Source organism: Lepisosteus platostomus, chromosome 8 (genome assembly GCF_059453375.1).
Source record: "Lepisosteus platostomus isolate fLepPlt1 chromosome 8, fLepPlt1.hap1, whole genome shotgun sequence".
In the NCBI taxonomy this organism is placed as follows: Eukaryota; Metazoa; Chordata; class Actinopteri; order Semionotiformes; family Lepisosteidae; genus Lepisosteus; species Lepisosteus platostomus.
In genome coordinates this window covers 57,326,244-57,348,430 of record NC_142618.1, presented here as the reverse complement: position 1 = coordinate 57,348,430, position 22,187 = coordinate 57,326,244, and the positions used below count along the sequence as shown (strand labels likewise).

Below are 22,187 nucleotides of genomic sequence, written 5' to 3'. Positions count from 1 at the left end.
GTTTGTGTTAGGGTTGACAGGATGGATTGCATTATGAGTGTTCTCTTACAGTTCACCAGACTCTATAGCTTTGAAAGAAGGGAGTCACTGTGCAGTTTGGAGTGTTGGGTGCCTACTTTGGGTGAGAGGGCTTTGTTCCACATAAATGGTCTTGTGCGTTGAGCTTAATTTGGTTTGATGGGCTAGTATGTAGTTGGTCCATTGAGCTCATAGGCAGTCAGAAGTTAACAGCTGTGGTGGAATGTCCCCTTTACAGACCATTGCCCCTTTGTGATGAGGTGGTACTGCCTTGACGGCGCCTGGACGATCGTAGAAGGATGGAGGATCACAGCACACGGTAGAAGGCAGAACCCAAGTTCACTCTAAGAGCACACTGTACACCTGCAGATGGACATTACTTCAGTGTTCCTAGCTGAGTGCTATCGCTGTGCATGAGGACAGATTGCGTACTATCCCATTTTCTACATGCATCTAATTTCTCAGCTTCATAGCACAAACATCAGAGAGGCAATCATTTCATGATAAAACCCACCTAACCTTATACTGAAACACCCTTTCCTTCCCCCATTAATTTACAGTTAACCTGAAGAAATCTTTGCAGAACATATTTTATACTCCACAGAATGTGTAGGTGACATGGTAGCAGTGGAAGTTAAAAACATACATCAGAATATGTAAGACACAAATCAAACGTCAGGAAGGAGCAGTTGATGTGAAAAAATTTATAATAGTAAAGGAGCTTCCAGCTCTTCGAGCATTATTGTTATTGCAGTTTCTCTGAACTGGCTGTGAGTCTCCACCTGTTGGACACTCAGAGTTAAATACTGCCACACTAAGAAATAAAAGCCAGTGTAACGAACAGTTCTTTCCGGACCCTATGCGGACGACACAATTAGGAATAGTGAGGAAACACTGGGGGGAAAGCCACGCAGGTAACGGGGATCAAAACAGGGAGGCGTGTCCAAAGTGCGCTGGTGCACAGGGGGAGGTGTGGCCGAGGCAAACAATCCAAAAATAATCCAGACAGGAAATCCAAAAACAAGCTAGAGTCCATGGCCCGGCGATCCATCCGAAACAGGAGATCAAATCAGGAACCGGGTTGGAACCGGCAAGGGAAACAGGAACAAAGACTTAAAAACCACGACGAAGCCAGACTCATCCGGACCCGGGCTCGCACGATACGGAAATCAGATGCAGAGGCCGGAACTGACCGAGTGTCTGGCTTTTAAGGGGGACAGGAAGGAGGCTGGAACAAGGGGCAGGTGCACAGAATAAGTCCAAAGTTAAGAGAGCCAGAGCGCCCTTAAGGAGGAGGGACTACAATCGTGACAGCCAGAATGTGGCTGAATGTGTGGTTTCGTTCACACTTCCAACAGAAACAGAAAAAAAACCTCTTAAACAGGTGGAGGTGTGTAGTTTCAGAGTGTTGTGTTTCTTCTGCATTTTGCTAACTTGTCTGGAAGTTTTTTTTCTTGTGATTTTGTACACATTTATAGATACAATATGCTTCGATATACAGTATCACAACATAGTGCAAAGCCTGAAATACAATAGAGCTTAGTTGCCATTTTTTCCATCACTACATTTAATATATTTAAATGCATCCAACCACAAAATGCAGTAGGTCTTTGTGCCATTGTTGCATACAGTATTTGTCTGCAAGTTGTCTGGCTTTTTTCTTTTTTTTTTTTAAATTGAGCCAGTTTCACTAGGCCTTGAAAACGGTCCTAATGCGAAATGCGATTAATTTGTTCTTTAATGTCTTTTGTGTAAATTTAATCTTTTTTAAATAGATACCAGGATACACCAATCATAACGTGGCATCCTATGACTGCCACTTTCACTTCAGCCTGCACTCGAAGGCTGTTAAGAGTTTGGAAGAGGGAGGCACGGTGCCCCATTGCCATCTTGTGGAAATAAAGAGTAAGTTACACATTCGGCCATTCATAATAATGTATAATGTTTCTTTATTAGCCCTATACAATTTCTTGCATTAGGAGTTTGTCTTTTCGCATACCCCAGCTTTTTCTCCATGGAGACACAGACAGGGAGAGAAGATTGGGGTCAGAGCACAGAGTCAGTCATTATACAGCACCCCTGGAGCAGTTAGGGTTAAGGGCCTCGCTCAGGGGCCCAACGGAGTAGGATTCCTCTGCCAGCCGCGGGATTTGAACCGGCAACCTTCCAGTCACAGGTGCAGATCCTTAGCCACAGAGCCACTGCTCCGCTATAGACCAGGGGACCACTCACAGGGAGCCCCACAAGTCACCTTATGTTTCGCAAAAACTCCTTACTTTATGGAACCCTTAATCGAACCAACAAGTTCGTTTGTTCAGTCCCGAAGCTGAATGTTTTAAGTTGCTTATAAAATGCAACCGTCAAAAAGCATCAACCAATGTGTCTTAAGAGCTAAAAACAACTCAAGACTCCTATTAGTAGGATACAGTGATTGAGGCTGGTGCAAGAAAGAGAAACGAACAGGTGTGCGAGCCTCCTGGACCAAGACTGGGAACCCCTGCAGTAGTAGTAATAAGCACATGTAAGATTAATCCTGGAATGATTTTTAATCAGTCTGTGAAGCAAAAAGGTAATGCTAGAATGATTCAGTTAATTACTGGAAATGAATCTAATTCATTGTAGATGGGCACATGCACTTGCTGTAATTCGGTGGTGTCAGACTGAGTTCCTGAACGGCCTTGTGTGATCTGGTCTTTGCTTTAAAATGAGGACTCAATCGGACAATTAACCTCTTTTTTACAATTTGACACACAGGATTGTCTTAATGTGTTTTACAGTTGGTTCCATGAGTCCTTCACTTCATTAAAGGTACCTATACAGTATGTCACATCGGAGGCTTTTTAGAAGTATTACAGTTCTGTAACTAATTAAATAATGAGACTATGTAACTATGTAATTGAGAATGTGGATGGAACAAAAACCCTCCAGTTATTGACTTTGAGACCCCTGTTCTAAATAGTAGTAATGGCAATAGTGTGGAGAGACGGAGATGAAGAAGCAATAGCAGTTAGATTCTGTTCTGTTAGATCTGTTCAGCAGTTCTGTTAGATTTCTATGCATCCATGACATCACAAAGCTGGTTACATTTCTCCCAGACTAGAAGATGCCAAGGGAGGTCATGGATATGAGTATTTCATATCCTTTTACTTAAGGTCAGAACATTTTGTACATGATTTTTTACAATTTTCATTATTTCATTTTCAGCCTTTACTTACAGTAGCTAACTAAAAAAAAGTGAGCATTATCAACAGGAGCTCTCTGATTTGCCCTGAAAAATCTGAAAAGTTGCAGCTGCAAGGTTTTGTGTTTAGATGAAGCCACTAATGTCAAATATGTCGGAGTCTGTGCATTACAAAACGGAACAATCTGATTTATTATGTAGAAGCCCAATATTGTCAAATCTCAGAAACTCAAGAAAGAAAAGCGTGGTCAGTACTGAGACAGACGTCATCTAAACAATATAATCTGTAAGAATTTGACTGGATTTCTGTGACACAGCTGTCATAAAACAAGCAGACTACAAAGAGAATTAACAACCCATTAATTACACAATGCCAAATTTAAGGCTTATAGCCAATCATTTATTGAGGAATAAATTGATATTAGTATAATACAGAAATTAATATAAAAATTCACCTATATGCCTTGAAAGCCTACATTGGAGAAAGAACAATATCTTACATTTTAATCAAAAAGAATACAAAAACAAAATAGTCATAGCCATGTCCCTCAAAACTAAAATATATACAATTAAATTCGATAATTGGCAAAATATCTTTACTTCCATTTTATTTCCAAAAATAAATATTTTTTGGGGGGAATTACTGAGAATATCTTACAATAATAATACAGCCCATGATAACAAACACCACACTGTATTTATGTCAAATTTATATTACAGTCTTTAAAATCCAGGTTTAAATGCAGTATAACCTTATTTGAACAAATTAAATTTAAAGAGCCCCTTTCTATTAGGAGGGACAGTCTTCTATTATTGGCAAATTTTGCATCATCATGAATTGTGAAAGTCAGATTCCAAAGATCCAGACCTGCCCATAATCATCTGAGTCACAGGCATGTATCTCATCGACACTGAGTTTTGAGAATATTAAATTAAATTATACATAATACCAAGCATCAAAATTATTCTCAAAGGTATCAAGTGATGTAGAATTAAGTTTGATTGGAAGAGAATATCTTAAATAAAGCATACATTTCTACTGAATTATAACTGATTAACTGATTCTTTATTAATTAAGCTGCATTTTATGTACTCCAGTGAATCTTGGGATTAATGCTCCAGTACCAGAAGGTGGCGCTCTTTCTACTGGATTCAAAGGGCTGTACGATTGCAAAGGAATCATGACAGTGTATGCTGTATCATAGGAGGTGCCTGTCCTTCATGGTTAGAAACAATCCTGCAGCACCATCTGAAATGCTATAAAGCACAGCTAGCCCTGACTAAATTCTTGTTCTCTTAATCGATTTTCACCACCCTAGCAAATCCTGCATATGCTGTGCATTGTGTTAGCGTGAATGTGGTTCTCACCTTAGTGTCATAGTGTCCTCAAACTACATCACTAGCAAGAATGCTGTTCACAAATTATTCACCTTTAACTCTTCACTTCCACACTATAATACTAACTGTTGTCTACATATTAAGTGATTATTTATGTTTGGTTATTGATATTATGCTGATTATTTATATTATTATGACTCAAGAAGTACACCAGATAGTTCTTATCTTCTATACCGAGTGCAACGTGAGTGACTATTGTACACAGCATACTTACTGATAGCGAAAATCTTTCATTTTGGAAATCTTAAACATGATCACAAATCGCGTATCTTTCTCTTTGATTCACACCTCACCAAAGCACCATGTTTGGGAAGCGACAGGAATACACAGATACTCACGTGCAAACCTTGCCAGGGGGCGTGTGTTGTTCTCTCCCGCTTCATTTGCAACTAGAAAGAGACGGGATTGAAACAGTTTAGACAACAGTAAACACAATCTGGTTTCCAAAATCCAGAATTCAAGTTCAGTAATTAGCTACTGTAGGTGGAGCTTCACAGAATAATTAAAAAACAAGCAGATTTATATTTAAGCGTGGTTTTACAGTATGCACTATTTGTAATACAGTATGTATACAGGACATTATAAAAATATTAGTTATGAGTCCCCTCACTAAATAAAGGAAATGGTCATAAAAGTCTATATCCTGCTCCTCAAAACAACCAAGTCTCGACACTGAACTCCTGTTCATTTGATTTACAGTAGGGATGAGAGGTTGTAATGTTTGACCAGTTCATTTAATCCATTGTTTCTCCTTTGTTTTCCAGCAAATACAGGGTGAAAACATTCATGCTTTCAGTGGCTGAAGGGTTTATCGTGAATGAGGTAGAGATGATAACATTTTAAATAACCGGTACTAAATTTTAACTAGTTTGCTTGTTACAAAAGGTGACCATCTGGCTTCATAATCCAAGTACTGTTCAGACAGGTTTTACATTATTTCCTTAAACTGAAATTATTTTGTCATTTAAATATATTCCCAAGTTTAATATTGTCTTAATTACCATATACAGAAAACAATATTGATTGACTATTGTTGCCACAGTGAATGACAAATAAGAATCACTGATCTGTTCTGTGAGAATAAGCACTAATGAGAAAAGTCTTGCTTTGATTACATTTTACCATTACTATATCATATTCTCAGATGTTATTAGTTTCTTAACTTTTAGGTGGAAAGTCCTGTCATCATAGAAGCTGTTTCATAATGTTAATTCTGATTGCTGATTGGAACTATTGTGTATGCCTAACTGTATACAGTAAATATACATTAATACATTACATTTTGCATCATGTTCCCATTAGAAACACTGACTGCACATTGATCTTATTTTGTAATGAACAGTAATGAGGCATCGATTGCTTCGTTGCTGATTTTGTGTAATCCTTTTTTGTTATTTTTATAAAATACTTTTGTCTGAGTTGTTTTTTTTTACAATTTGTTAAAATAAAACAAAGATAAAGCATGGCAAAACAAAACATGCAAGGATAAAGTGATATAAAGGGATTCACTGAATCATAGACAAATGCAAACAAAAGACAGAAAATGATTTTCAGAAGCAGAGTATTAATTCAATCCTATGCTACAAATAAAGATTTCAAATTGTAGTAAGTGCCATTTAATTGTGGCATAGGTTTTAATTAATAATTGTAATGATAATTTAATTGTAGTAAGTGTTGCTGTGAGGTGCCTTGAAATCACAGCTAACACTTTTACAATTGACAACACGTGTTGTTATGAAGAGTTCTATGGTGTTCATTTCTGAGATCCTTACTATTTATACGTAATGTGAAATTCTTAACTATTGTACAAATAACGAATGCTACCAGTTTTTATAAGCTATTAATTCTAATTCAAACAGGTCTCCTTTTCTTTTCAGGGGAGAACTATGGTATCTAGTGATTTGTCTGCTTGAAAACATGATGTGCCTTGAACATCTATGTTCCATTAAATACATTAAAATATGTTCCTAAATTCTGCACGTCACAAATCACATTGAAAAATCTAGCGAATTCTGACTCGCATATTAGTAGATGTTAAGAGAATGACTGTGAGTGCCCTATCACAAGCCTAAGCTGTGGGAAACGTTTGAAACCAGCTTCTCTGCTGATTAGCTGGAACTTATCATAAAAGACTGAGACATGTCTGTGTCAACTGAAAACTCAGAACTCATTTTAGATTTTTTATGAACTGCAGTATTCATCATTACTTAAATTACCAAGTAAAATGCACAATTCTCTGATTCCCAAGATCAAAACGTTTTTCTCATCCTGCTTATTGGAACGTTGAGCCTTTAGTCTGAACCATTACAGAACCAGTTACAGAACCATTACATCATGTTTTATAAGACATAAACAAGGATTTCACCCAGAAATCATCTTCCAAGTGGAGGAGTACAAGGTACAGACACAAAGTGTCTCATTAACAATATCCTTCATATCTCATGAATATACCTAAAATGTTCAATTTGCTTGAAACCGATTAATCTGAAAGAACCAGGATATGTTTTTAGTAATTATAAATTTTGCCAACTTGTTCAATAGTTATGCAACATTTCAAGATAATTAGCACTCAGAGTAATTGTAGTAAAAAATGTCTGCACATCTCCATCAATGCCTTCAATGTTTATCGTCCAAAGCAATTTGTAAATACTGTATAGAAAAAAAATCTCTTTCAAAGATTTAATTGAAATGGGTATAATAAAAAAAGCTTTCAATGAATTGAGGCATTCACAGGGAGGGAGACGTGAGAGCACGTAGTGGGAACTCATCTGTGTTAGTGAATAGTGAACGGTATGTCAGAACGGTGAGTGCCAAGGCTCTCCTTTAGTTCCAGAATCCTTCATACTTGATGGAATGAACCTCGGTGATTCTGAAGGTTTACCTTTGTTGCAGTATGGCAACACAACTTCGAAATGCAAGGTCATGTGGAAAAAAAACACGATTGAACACACATACTGTACATACAAGAGCATTTTGACTGAGCCAAATCAATGTCACATATTGAGGGTGCATTTTATAATCGTGCCAAAGTCAGCAAACCCAGCAGCGCTTTTCAAAGCCAGTCAGAAGCCCAGTCCCACAGCTGCTGCTACTGGCTTTTGAACATTAATCCCCAGCAAACAGCACTTAAAGGTGTCTTAACACACTGAGCAGTCAATACTCACTGTGCCGGATATTAAGGTAATGCTCAGATGGAGAGATACAAGTATGCTTAACAACACCTATCGTTGTTGAATATTAAAGGATTGTGTAAATGAGCCGACTAAAGACTATCCAGTAAGTGTGCCAGTACACTCACCACACATCAGTTGTCAGTGGGGAGGAGAACAGAGTGATGAAGCCAGTTCAGAGATGGAGATTATTAGGAGGTCATGATTGGTAAAGGCCAGGGGGAAATTTGGCCAGGACACCGGGGTAATTTTCACAAAACGCCCTGGGATTTTTAATGACTGCAGAGAGTCAGGACCTCAGTTTTAAGTCTCATCTGAAGGACATTACCTTTTTACAGTATAGTGTCCCTGTCACGTTCTGACTATAAAACTTTATATAATACTGTGGCCCTAGAGTCATAATAGGACCTAATATTTGTTTAAATGATTAATTATGTGAAGCAGGCAGATAAAGACTGGGAGGCATGCTGAAATTCTGACCCACTGTTCTCAAAACAAGCATAATGTATGGTAAAGCAGTACAATGATGAGCCTTATCAAATAGTTTCCAGCTTGTTAATGGGAGTGAGGATTCATAAGGGCCAGCCAAATAACAGGAACGCATTTAGCTCCACACAGTTTATTTTGGAATACATCAATACATTTAGTCCCTTTGTATGAATTATAATGCAGCCAGGCTATATTTATTTTTGTACAAGATGTAACATGATCCACAAATACAATGTAGCATCACATACTCAAATCTAAATTAATTGCTGTAACATTTCTGTTATTATTAGCAGGAATATTAAGCACTATAACGGTTCCTCCAAAGAAGTGAAATTAAAATGCACATGAAATATAATAAAGAGCCTGAATAAAAAAAAGTTGAATTAATTAAAGCAATGCTACATGCATTAACATAAAACCGTTTTTTTCCCAGTTTTACATAACATAAGAAAAAAATAACATTCCGTTTTTGGTCAAAAATCTCCTGTAGTTCTAAAAAAGGCTTTCTCCCCTCTCTGAAGTACAATACATATACAATTATTCTTTTCATCTTTTTATTTGTAGCCTCATGTACTACCTTTAAAAATAAAGAAATGTTTAGCCATACAGTACACTTATACCAGACTACTTGCAATGCAAGTAAATTTCACTTTGACAGTGAACAACACAAAGCCATAATCTTAGTAAATACTCAGCAAATAATTAGCCTTCTATAGACGTTGTAATTATTCTTTGTGTGTGAATGTGTATTATTACAAGACTCTCTTGCTCCTCTTTAACAGGCCAAAAGCTCAAACCACTTAAAACAAAAATGTGTTTCTGCATTGAGGTCTGTTTTATTGTGCTTCAAATTTCGCAGTTTGTAGAAGAGTAGACTTCTTGAGAGAGATTTTGTTAGGACGCGTGTTAGGCCAAAATATGAAATGTTTTCTATGAAAGTAATATCTTTAATGAAAATTATTCTGTTTAATTTTCTTCTAATCAGAAGCAAATGTAATGTGAAGAGAACAGCGTTTTAAAGGAAAAACGTTTGAATTTTCTGACTCTGAGTCTATGTAAAATAATAAATCCTGACATTGTTGGTTACACTGTAAAAAAAGACAGATATGCCAGGAACAAAGGTAAACAGTTATTGTGCCCATGTGAGTGTTGTGTGTTCTGTTATTGTAGCTCCACTGAGCAGTGAACAGCAGACGACAGATGGCAGTTGCAAAACATGCAATAAAAATAAATGATTCTTGGTTTTACAATGCTTGCTTAGCTTTCACTTCTTCCAAACAAATGCATATTTTTCAGTGTACAAAAATAATATTAAAAATGACAGCTGAAGATGTATAGCCTGACAATTAAAATATTACACCACAATACAGTAAGTACTGTAGCAATAAACTACTTGTTCTGTGACTATACTTAAAAACCTAACAAACTTAGAAAAGTAAAAATAATACTCTTTAAATGAACAGTGCTACATTTTACCTGTTAAATGGTACCAACCACAAAGAAGCTCAGAATACATACAAAAATAGAACCTTTACCAAGAGAAATGAAAATCATTTTAAATTCACACATTGATTTGAATAAAAACCCTACTTTTAACTAAAAACCATGAAGCACATTCTTCCAAAAATAGATCAATGATATGTGCGGGGTTTTGTGAAATTGCTACCAATTATTAACATGTATAAAGTAAAATGGATTAACAGCAACATTGTTCTCAGTTTTAAATGAGGTGAAATGGTGTCCTGTGGAACATTGAGCCTTCAGTAAAGGTGGGGGATTATACTGAAGCATTTAATTCAAGCAATTAATTCAATGTCAAAGTCTGCTGTGTGCATGGAATGTAGGAAGTTAATAGTCCCAATGGTAATTCTGAAACAAGGTATGTGCCATTTAGTTGAGTGTTCAGTAATGTTCTCTATACTGTACTGAATGGTAGGCAATGCAGTAGGTTTCCCCCAAAAAATCATGTCCTAACAATTAGTTCTTCTTAGTTTTTTGTCTTTTGCAAGTTAAGTACTTCTCCTCTGTATAAACACTACTCCCCTGCCTCTTACGCCTGAAGAAGACTCCACAAATATTTTTACTCTTCAGCGTGGACCTAACCTTGTTCCTGTTCTCATGTCTTGTCTTTTTCACTTCTAGTAGCAATATTTTAAAAAACTGTTTGAGCCTAAGGTAATTAACTAGTAGCAAATATTTACATACACGTGTTTAAAAATACGGGAAGTTGTGACTGTACATGAGCTACCATGTTTTATTCTCCCTTCAGTGACAAGCTATCCTTATGTTCCCATTTAAGGCAATGAGCATTAACTGAAGTGTTAAACAATGTCAATGAAATAAAACAGAAGTGAGAGGCTCAAAGACAGCAGCAACTCAAATGGAGTTTGTAAATCCAATAGGAAGTGATATCATTGATTGTACTACGAGCTAAGATTCCAGGTTTGCATTGGATCTGTCATGGAAAATCATACAGGCTGCTCTAGCGCTGTGCTCCACACTCAGTTTTGAAACTTTCAAAACTTACAAGGCTAATCCTGAACTGTTTCATTACAAAGAAGAGAACATATCCTTACTTAATTAAAATTACGAAGCCTTCACAGAAATCATTTTCAGTAAAATGTATTTACAAATATTAGCAATAATATATAAAAAAATATTCTTAGTTTCTTTCTTTTTGAACAATAACAGTAAAAATAAATATGTAAGCATTATTATTAATAATTAGTTATACTAGTAATGGGCTTTCTTCACCAAAAATTGGATCACACAATTCTTATGTACAGTATGTAATGAGATAAAAGGATATTTTGTTTAGTAGAGTTAAATTGCTTTGTTCAGTGTTCACAGATTTATATACCCAAGACACGCAACTTCAATACATACGCTCTCTCTGGACATCAAAAATCTTCTCATTTCTCGGTCTTTACAAACTGAGTTCCAGAATGTGACAGACAAGCAAACAGGATGGAATTCATCTATTCAGAAAGTCCTTCTCTCTCAGTAAGTAAAAATGTTGTTAAAAATGATTTTGTCAAAATAAACATCGAGGCTGTTCAAACGGGCTCTGGTTTGTGATGTTTTTCCCTTTCTTTATGAGGTTAATAACACTTTGACATAAATGCAAGGAAAAAATAGAAGACTGACTGTTTTCTACTCAGCTGGGGAAGATGGAGTTTTAAACCATGTTTAAAAACAGCCAAAAGCATTTGTCAGCTGAATGTACAGTATCTCCACTAAAGCCAGTGAGTACACATAACATCATATTCCATATTTCTCCGTAGTTTTTGTTGTCTTTTTTTAAAATAAATTTTAATTCCGTTTTCAGGACAATTGTTTATTGCCCTCTAATGGGATGTTAAGAAAAGAATGAGTTTCAAAGAAGATGTCAGTTACTTAGCAACAGATAGATAATGTACCAGACACCTTTCATTATATCTTTGCTTAGGTGACAGATAGATACCAGAATTTATCAGCATTAATTCTGATGGGAAATGAAAGGTTACAAGTTTTGAGAAACATTTTCCACTTCGATTGAAGGGTCAATTTAATTATTTACACTCCTACCCCTCCAGAATGAATATCTAAACTATTTTACAGCCTTGATTCTTACATCTTAGCTTTCTCATATCTTCCAAAATGCAGACTACAGTTAAAAAATAACCCAACATAACTGTCCAGTTAAGAAGCTAAGGCTGTGCTCTGCGAACAGAGACTTCAACCAGTTGAATCTGATTGACTAGATTCAATATCTTGAATTGAACAGTTGGTCTTAACATTAAGAAAAATAGAATCCTACTGGACACAAGGAATGAATTCTGAATGGCAGTTATACTTAAAACCGAGACCAAGAGTCGCAAGTGCAAAATTGTTGGATAGTTAATAAATGCATTATTTCGGTGTGATGTCCAGCTTTTAACTTTACTTTTAAACCACTCATTTTTTTTCATCTGTGGTGCTGCCACCATTAAAATGTGTGGATTGTTGCCAAAAGAGCAACATTTCAGCAGGTGCTTGAGCAACACAGTTGACTTGACATCAAGATAATTACCATGTAAAAGACTTGGAGCTGAAGGGTCAAGAGGCGATCCCTGAGACCAGGACTCTTCGTGGAGCTCTTCTTTGAACTAGTCAAAGTCAGGGTAGGACCTGGATTGTGCATGTTCACTTCCCCACTCTTGGCTCCTCCTGTATTTCAAAAGTGTCTGTAACTTTTTATTCTAGATTTTTAATCTTCACACAGAAACACTTTAGCCTTGCCCTTTACCAAAGTATTTATTTACAGGTAAATTCCATCCTGTTGCACCGGGCCCGACAAGGTGTTGAGACGGGCTCGGTGAACATTAGTCGATGAGCCAAGATATGCGGCAATCAAGGTAATTTAGTTGGTGGCAGCACTGAAGAGGATCAACAGAGCCGAAACTGAGAAAACAGCTTAAGCAGTAGCTGCAGAGCTGAATTAGCTGAGGGCTTTTGAGAGACTGAGACTGAGACTGAGACTGAGACTGAGACTGAGACTGAGACTGAGACTGAGACTGAGACTGAGACTGAGACTGAGAGGCTCAAGCAGAGTTAGCAACTCAATGTCTGAGCCCTGAGGAATGATTACTCAGGGCTTAAATACTGTGCGAGATTCCATAATTGGCCTGATCTCGTTGAGGAAGGCCCCATTGAGTCTCCAGCATGTGCAGAACGCGCATTGGCAATTGATGGAGCTAATGCAGCAGTGCTGGAGCTCGTTGGGGCATAACACATCCATTATTGTTTATAACATGAGTGGTTTATGGTAATATTAACAGTATACTACTATATTAACAATAACTATAATATTAACAGTTAACTATTGTTTTGTAGGAATAATGTACTTGAAAATTAAATCATTTACTATTTTTGTACACCAGTGTTATCTGCTGGTGTAAGGCACTTTTGTTGAAAATGTTAATTTTGCATTATGCTGCTTTCCACTAATATAGCTGTGATGTTATGTAAGAGATCTGTGGTCATGGATACAAACCAGCAATTTGCATAGTTTATACAGGAAAGGCAATACATCTGTATTTAACTGCAAATCAAAAATATGTCTTTGGCTTTAGTTTGGGGCGTTCTTTGATCCACAACAGTCAGGCAATGATGCCAACGAATGAAACCTGGAGAAATTAGTTCATCTCCTGCAGGATTCTGTATGGCCCAAAGGGGTTACTAATGCCTAGGAAATAGCATGCGTAAGAAAATAGCCTCTTTCCATCCTTAGCCCAAGGGCACATTGAGACTGCTATAACAGGAGGGAGTACAACTGTACTGCAACTCAAACACATTTTTCTTTCATAGCTTGCTTCGCTTTATTTTATTCCCAAATTACCTTTGTTTAAAAACAATTGTCTTTCTGTGCTGCCTGTCCATATTCTGCCTGTTACATGGTTACACCAGAATTCCTATTTTTCTTGTTTGTGTGGTGTTCATTATCACACATCACATTGTCACAGATGATCAAAATGTGCATGTGCATATTATAAAATTGGCTTTTTAAATAAACTATAATGAAATGATTTCTAACATCCAAAATGTTGTATTTAATACTTTCTTCACGCGCTATTAATCTGATTGTATACAGTATCTGCTTTCATAACAAAGGAACAAAAAAAGTTTTATCTATTCATTCATGCAGAAGGAAGTGTAAAAATGAGGCGCATGAAATACATATTTAAAAAGCGGGCTGTTAATAATAATTTAATTGTGTTTCAGCATTTGGGAAATTGAAAGTCAAAGTATATTTGCCTCTGTTTGTTGATCGCTAAAACTGTTTTTCCTTTTAAAGGCATATCTTTGTCCAAGAAAAATCAACAGCATTTACATGGAACAGCTAACAAAATAATTGCATACCACTATGCAGCAATTATGGACAAGACCAATTTCAGCCTGGTCTATTATCTGTGCAGCAGCATGCATAGGGAAGAGGGTGTAGAGGTGTCAGGACACTGAGATTGATAGACAGTAGAGTGGTTGCTCCCTGCGTTTTCTTTCTTTCCTTCTTTAGGACCGCTAGGTAAAGGTTGTAGGCAAACGCAGGTCAAGAAAGGGCTCAGCATTGGATAAGCACACTGAAAATCCAATTACAACACATGTCAGAGTGAAATGTAGAGCACTGATATGTCAAGGGTTGTGAGAGTATGGAACAGTTTACTCAGTCATATTGTTAAAACTGATATCCTGGTTTCTTTCAGCAAACAGCAGAATGTGATACTTGTATCAATTAGATACTATACAAAGCACAAAATAGGTTTGGTGGGTGGAATGTCCTTCTCTCATTTGTAACTCTTCAGATACTCTTACTTTCAAAACCACAGCATTAAAAATGATTGTGGGTAGTGTGGAAAGGGTAATTTGGTAAAATACTGTACATTTCTATACTAACAAGCAAAATAACAACAGAATGAAATTGTCTTGTTAGTTTGCTTGTTTTTGGTTTGTTTTCCATATATTGTCAGATTTCTCCAATTTCATGGGGTGTATTTCTGAGAATGCTAAATAAGACTTTTTTAAAAACAACAGAACTTATTCCAGGGATTTTTCTATTGCTAGTTCCTGGGAAGTAACAAGTAACAAGTTTGCTTATTTACAGTCATTGTTAAGCATACTCAGCATGAGATTACCCACTTCTACATTAAAATTATAAAGCTACCTTTGGATAAACAGTTTCTAGTTGGCTTGTCTTCTACCGTCATACACAAAGACATTTCTTAGCAACACAGGAAGAATAAAAACTAAATCCATAAAACTCCCTGAAAATCTCAAGACACTTATTTGTTGCTGACAATGGAAATCACAGATCACTGTCTAATTCTCTATAGAATGCTTGGTAGTTTTCAGTGCTAGCAGAACAAATGCATTCATAAGTTGACAAGATCATTTTGTGCAGATTTAAGAATCGAGACTTTCATTTTAACTGTTTCCCCATCTGGTTCTTTGAAAAGACGAAAAAGAATTCTAGTCAGGCATCCTCATGCTCCCGTTGTATTTATATAATTTTTTAATTAGACCCCTTTGTGTGTTTTCATACAGATATTTTTGTAAGCAACAGATCATCTTTTATTTGAATCATTTCACAACACTGTTATGATATCCATTACTAAGTACCTTAGAAGAAATCACTTCTTCCATCCCCAATTCTTAATTATGCTGTGCAAAAATGATTGACCTACTTGACTGTGAGAGATTGTGATGTTCCTGTAAGCAAGGGTTTGTTCACAGAATTGCTGAGGGCACATTCTCTCAGGTGATTACTGGAACAAGTAGAACATGACCTGCTTCTCTGATACACCACGGCTTGTCTCCCTGCTGTCTTGGCAATAAGATTGCTCTGCAAGTCATAGACGTCTTATTTTGACATGCCAAATATGCTTCCAGTATATATGCGTCCTAGATCACTACAGACAAGCAGCTGCTTTTAAAGCCAAGCAATCAGCACAGATATTAACATTTGATATGTTAAACCTGGCTAACATTACCAGAATATCATAACATAGAGAGTTTGCTTGCACACAGAACCAGCAGTTCCTGGTCTCACAATTGGGCATTATGGAAGATTACCTCATCATAGTCATTGTTATTTGTGTAGGCATACCTGACTTGAATGGCTCACATGATTCCTGTACCACAAGATGTTCAAACTTGTCTTGCTTGCACTTCTGACACCTTATGTAGAGGATTCCTGTCTCAAGATGAATGGCACGCTATAAGAGATCCAAAGGTCTGAAAGGCACTAAAATACTGAAACTAGTACTAATGGCTTTCACTAATTATTGCATTTCTATTACAAACCTTTAACTCAACATAGCTGTAAATCCAATTGTCTTAATTGTTGAATAACTGCTTAGTCCAATACTAGGCTGCAGTGACTCAGATCTTGTGCCAGTTGACAGTGGGCACAAGGCAGAATACACAATGGATGGGATGACTGTCCATCACAAGCCTAACACAAGGAAAAATTTTGAGATGCTGGCTAACCTGTCATGTCTTTGGACTGTAGGGGGTAAGACGAGAGTGCAGGAGAAGACCCATGTGGGCACAGAATGAACACGCAAACTATACTATATACTATATACTATATACTATATACTATATACTATATACTATATACTATATACTATATACTATACTATAGGGGTGTAACCCCGGTGTCCTGGCCAAATTTCCCGTTGGCCTTTACCAATCATGGCTTCCTAATAATCCCCATCTCTGAACCGGCTTTATCACTCTGGTCTCCTCCCCACTGATAGCTGGTGTGTGGGGAGCGTTCTGGCGCACTATGGCTGCCGTCACATCATCCAGGTGGGGGCTGCACACTGGTGGTGGTGCAGGGGAGTCCCCATTACCTCTAAACTGCTTTGAGTGGAGTGTCCGGAAAAGCGCTATGCAGTATACCTGTAAGTGTAAGGAATTATTAATTATTATTTTAATAAAACACAGCTTGGATCCCCAAGACAGAATCATAACCAGCATCCAACAGCTGCAAGACAGTCGCCCTGCTTACCACCAGGCCACCATAAATCCAGTCAGATTTCCACATTCTGCGTATCAAGCAATTATAGATTTAATTTCTTAGTGTAGTCCTACCTAAGCTTTAAAACCTGCACGACACAGTACAGTACAGAATGCCCAGAAGAATTCCACTGTAGCTCAGATACCATCACAAACAGGTGCCGTTTTAGTGCATTTCTTTTTTCCTGAAAGAGGTCCAGAGAAAAGAGACGAAGGCAGTGAACTGAGTCTACATAAAGGTGAGACTAGCTTAAGGCTTTCAGATACAGTACATCAGAATGAGTAATTATACATTCAGTTTAAAAGAATGCACAAAAATGATATGTTGTAAAATGATTATGTTTAAAGGGACCAAAAAATAAATGGTCTATATGACGAGTACAAGCATGAATGACAGACTGGTAAGCAAATCCACCCACAATATAATATTTTGGCACGATTGCTTACACTCTCACAATTATGATAAAAATGCATATAATTAGACAATGCATGTATTTAGGAAAATAAAATGCTGCTGTATTTAAATGATTTACAATCCTATTGTTCAAATGGCGGGGAAACATGTTTTGATTTTTTTCACTAAAGAAAATATGAATGTGTTCGTGGGATTTACTTTGTTAACTCCCAGCCCTAGTCTATGGAAATCATTAGATTAACAGGTCTTGCTTTGCCTTGTTGCAATTCATCGTATTACTTAATAAATACGATTTAAATTATGGTCAGTATTCATTAGCACTTAATGATCCTTCAATTTTTTGCATTTTGGCAGCAAAATTAAGACAATTATTTGAGATGTTAAAACATCTACTGTATCCCCTACATTACTGTTGATAATTATTACTGATTTATTAATGTCTGAGACCTTGATCCCCTCCCTCAGCACTGACTCACAAGTAATTAAGATGTAATATTTTAGGATATTTAACCTTTTGGTTCAATTGTGACGGACAAAAGCAGTGACCTCCTTCTTTTTGTCACCTTTCTTTTATTCTGCTCTGCTAGTACAAGAGTTATTTACGAGGGCTAAATATTTCTAATTAATATTTTGCATCTTGATCCAGAAGAGCCTTAATTCTTTATAAAAAAAATAGGAAACCAAAGAAACTTTGTGCCAATGGTACAACACAACCCTTCAAAACGTATTTCTGTCTTTTTAAACGTCACATGAAAGTTTGCACATGGGAAGACATCAGAGGGGTAAATTGATCATTTCAGGATTGCATTTGGACAACTGGTTCTTCATAATGCCTCAGAAGCCAAGGAAATTCTCAGGCCTTCCCCTCTGATTAAACCAATTGCTGGTAGAAACTAATCCCAACAGCTAAGGATTCGGAGGAATTACATCACTAATATAATAGAGGGGGTGTTTCATTAAGGAAGTTTGTTTTGCTTAGGCAATGGTTAACTTGTTTTAATGCTCAGACTTTACACTATACCTCATTACAAACAGCAGGTGATCCCTCAGAGCTGGGACAGCGTTAAGTGGACGCAGTGCTCTTGACTCAACAAGGCTGTCTAATGATTAGGAAAATCAGAGGTCAGGAAAAAAAAAACTTTAGCAGAAAAAGCTGAGGGGCCCTTCACAGATCCGTTCGTCCTCACACACTTAAAAGGAAAGCACTTGGTTACAGCTAATGACTCCCTGTGGTGCCTCACTGAGTCCCTTTAATATCCACCACACTGCAAATCAGCCACACTGGGAGCTACAAGCCCTTCACTGTACCAGCGCCAGGCAACCAACAGTTCAGCTGTTTTTCAAAATTGAACATGTGATGTGCCAAAAGTTGTAGTAATTACCAAACAGATTCATCTAATGAGGTCTCTGCTGGGCTTCCAGCTGACAGAGAGTTCAGTACATGGGGAAAACTTGTTTTGAGCCGCTTCAGATCACTGTGTGACATCACATCCTCCCCTTGGTCACCATAGCGATAATAATCATTGCTCAGACATGACAGCAGAAAGGCTGCAAACATTACCCCGAAGTGCAGCAGTTACTTTTAAGGTGTGCAGCTGTTTAAGCAGCTATTCGTCCTCTCAATAAGAATAGCTACTTAGTGTGCTTTCTGTATGCAGTTTCCCCACAATTCCAATGGACCAAACTTAGTTAAGTCCTTTTTATAACTGTACATGTCACTATTGTCTACTAACATTTGATAAATTTGTACAATCATCTGCAAAGCACCCTTAACCTTTGCAGCATAAGCAATTAAATCACGTCGAAAACACACTTGCAACATTTTTTTCCTCCAGAGCGTTTAAATATGAATGCACCCTGTTGTGCACTGAACAATTACACAAGGTTATGTAACAAAACTGTGACTGTGACTTTTAAAAGATGTAATTATCTCAGATTTATTTTCTTCCCCTGAAAACTAAAGCCATGTCAAATTACAAAGAAAACATTTAAGGCTTCAAAACAAAACAATAAAAGCAAAGCAAATCTAAAAGTAACCTTTACTAAAGGGTGAGTTAATATAACAGAAGCAAACTGTGAGACCCTGTTTAATAGTTTAAAGGGAAATAAAGCACAAAATACGTTTAAGTATCAATTTCTAGTAACAAAGAATTCTATACAGTAAGTGCGTCTTCTCTTTGATCTTCATAAACGTGCTTTTTACAGTAAGGCATATTGATTCAGTGACATATAGAAAGCATGCACTGCACTACTGTACTTTCACAAACACATTCCAGAAACTAGCAGACACGGATAAAGACATCACTTGATATTCTTGTCTTTTGATTTTAAAATACCAGTACCGAGTAGAACAAACACAAAGAATTCAGAAGGTGACTTGATAATCCTGTGGGCAGTAGAACTCACTTGACCCAGCTTCTTTTCTGTAATGAACCTGACGGAACAACTCAAATACTATTTAACTCAGCACCATCTGTTCCCCAGAAACAAGCAGCAGCGCCCGCCTTACCTATTGTGAAGCTAAAGCCATCAATGCTGAAAGTAGCACTCCGACATTTTTTAAAACCTTGTTTTCTAGTGCTTGGCTCAGTCATTTTTATGTTCCCGTGTTTTTTTTTGTTTTGTTTTTTTTTGGGATGCTTGTCTCTGTACCTCCCAGCTGCGGTAAGTATCTTGTTAGAAGTTGGAGAAGTGCTGAATGCAATTAACAGTCCCTGGAATCCAGCCTGTGGTGACAACTATCGCCCGACCTCACGCATCTTCTAATGCTAATAGACATTTACCCGGCAGCAGCTCTCCACCCCCCTGGTAATACTGTATATCCCTTCACATTCTACCCTCTGATGACTACAGCGAATGCTCCCATTTGGGCTCCAGCTGTCTCAGGCAGTAGCTGGAAAACACAGAATCCCCTTCTTTCTGACTCTTCCTTCACCACACCGCAGACCCGTCAGTTGTGTGCTCTCCTGTTACTCTCCACAGAGACACACATGCGCCCTGCATGGTGTCTCATTCATGTGTGTGCTTGAGTGAGAGTGTGTGTGCGCATGTTACAGAAAGAGTAGCTGTTGCATGTTCATTTCACAATAATATTTAATGTCCCACTCTCCCATTGTAGAGAATCCCACTGAGGAATAGTTTCTCTAAAAAATACTGCAATTCAAGTGTTCCAATAAAACAAAAAAAAACTGTTTTATTACATGCTACATCCTGGACGGCGTTTGTGTCTTGATCCAGAAGATCCTTAATACTTTATGCAAAGAATTCTTCATGCAAAGACATTCCCAGAACCAGTCTGTCCTCAATAATTTTATTTAGAGAAGAGAGTTTGGTTTTAATAACAAAAACTGAACCACTGGAATTTCAATTTTTTCCAAATCTGCAAGCAGCTTCAGTTTATTGAAACTTCCTGGGATTTGTAAGTTTTGTATATAACAAATCTTTGTGTTATCTTCAATAAGCTTCTGGCAATGCTGGTAATACAAGGATTTGTGTATTGTGAAGGTGCTTGCCAGTGTGCAAAATATATTCACCCAAGCATTATTGCTGTTCATTCTTCAGTAAAAAATATTAAGCAGAAAAAAATACTCTTGCACAAATAGTCATATATCACAAATCTAACCTGTACACAAGTTGTAGTCTGTGATTTGACTCAAAGAATATATTAGACTTTAAAAAAAAGGATGAATAAAGTATAAACCACTCCTAGCATAAAACCTGGAAGTGTGATGCATTATGGGATAATGAGAAATGACACCTTATTACACCATGTGCAAGAGATTCAAAGACATCTGAATGCCTCATTTCAGCTTTGTTTCTGTGCCACAAGTAACATGTCAGTAGGGGAGAGGCAACACTCAACTAGCTCTTCGTCTCTCTCAAAATCCTTTAATCTAACAACCTGAAACAGTCAAATAAAAGCAAACCCATTCTCAGCTCAGCCTGCTCAATAGAGAAAACATTCTGAAAGGGTCAATGAGGCAGGGCAACTAAAAACCAGTACAGCCCTGCCTAGGCTTTGAAACTGCTCAGGCTAAAGCAGTGCCCCCTGCTGGTTGCATCCCAGAGAGGATTGAAATCAGTGCTGTTTCACACATACAGTATACAGTAACTCGCTATCTAGCTTTCCTTACATAGAACTCAATATACTGCTTTAGGAGAGCACACTTCCTCAATCACTTGCATTTAGGGTGACTGTATAAATCAATATTCACCAGGACACTTTGACACACACCAGAATAACTGAAAGAATTTAATGTGTAAATTAAGGATTACATTTTCCTAGTTGACTTTTGGTCTGTAATGGACTACACAGTTATTGTATAATCCTTATGAGCTGTTTCTCCATTCCAGTCAGCTATCAGACTAGGTGAACTCTATAAATATATTGGTCAATATTACTGATTTTATTGGGAGAGTCATTGTGCATTAGGTTGCATGCATTATTAAACACAAATGAATAAGGAGCAATAAGATTATAAACATGAATCCCTGCAGTCCTTATATGTAATGAATATTTTGCATTGTGTCTATGCAGTCAGGAAGTGGAGGCTTATGGGACTTCTGTCATCTCTGGGCTGGGAGCCGCTCGTTACCTGTATTTGCCATGGGTAACCACGGTATCCTCATGACCACTCACCTTCCAGTTCACCTATGTGAACGAGATCAGGCTGCTTGTCTGTCCAACCAGCTGCCTGCCAATCAAGCCGGCAATTAAGCACCTCGTTTAAGGCTTGATTCACGGCTAGCCTGGTGCTCTGACGTGAGGAGATACCGTGCGTAGTTGATTGTTCAGCCCTTTGCTCGACACTTGTTCGCACATCTACCAAAGACTGCTTCTCCTATGAGCACAGGTCCAGCGATGAAGTGTTCCATCCATCTGCCTGCAACCTGGGCGGCCCTGTTCGCGCCAGCTGTCTGCCCACAGCCCAGGCAGCCCCGTGATTTACAGACGTATCTTGAAAACCTAGCCTAACAG

The 22,187-nt window shown here is 37.5% G+C and overlaps 1 protein-coding gene across 3 annotated transcripts in view; it reads right to left on the bottom strand.

Moving 5' to 3' along the window:
• LOC148657560 (dual specificity calcium/calmodulin-dependent 3',5'-cyclic nucleotide phosphodiesterase 1C-like) overlaps nucleotides 1-22,187 on the bottom strand; it is a 201,183-nt gene that overhangs the window by 155,578 nt on the left and 23,418 nt on the right. For 2 of the 3 annotated variants that reach the window (XM_088644009.1, XM_088644010.1), the window contains exon 2: nucleotides 4,936-4,986. In XM_088644009.1, the coding sequence (XP_088500135.1) occupies nucleotides 4,936-4,986 (51 nt within the window). Of the gene's footprint in view, nucleotides 1-4,935; nucleotides 4,987-19,718; nucleotides 20,133-22,187 lie in introns of those variants that run through there. The other variant, XM_088644011.1, reaches the window with a different exon arrangement.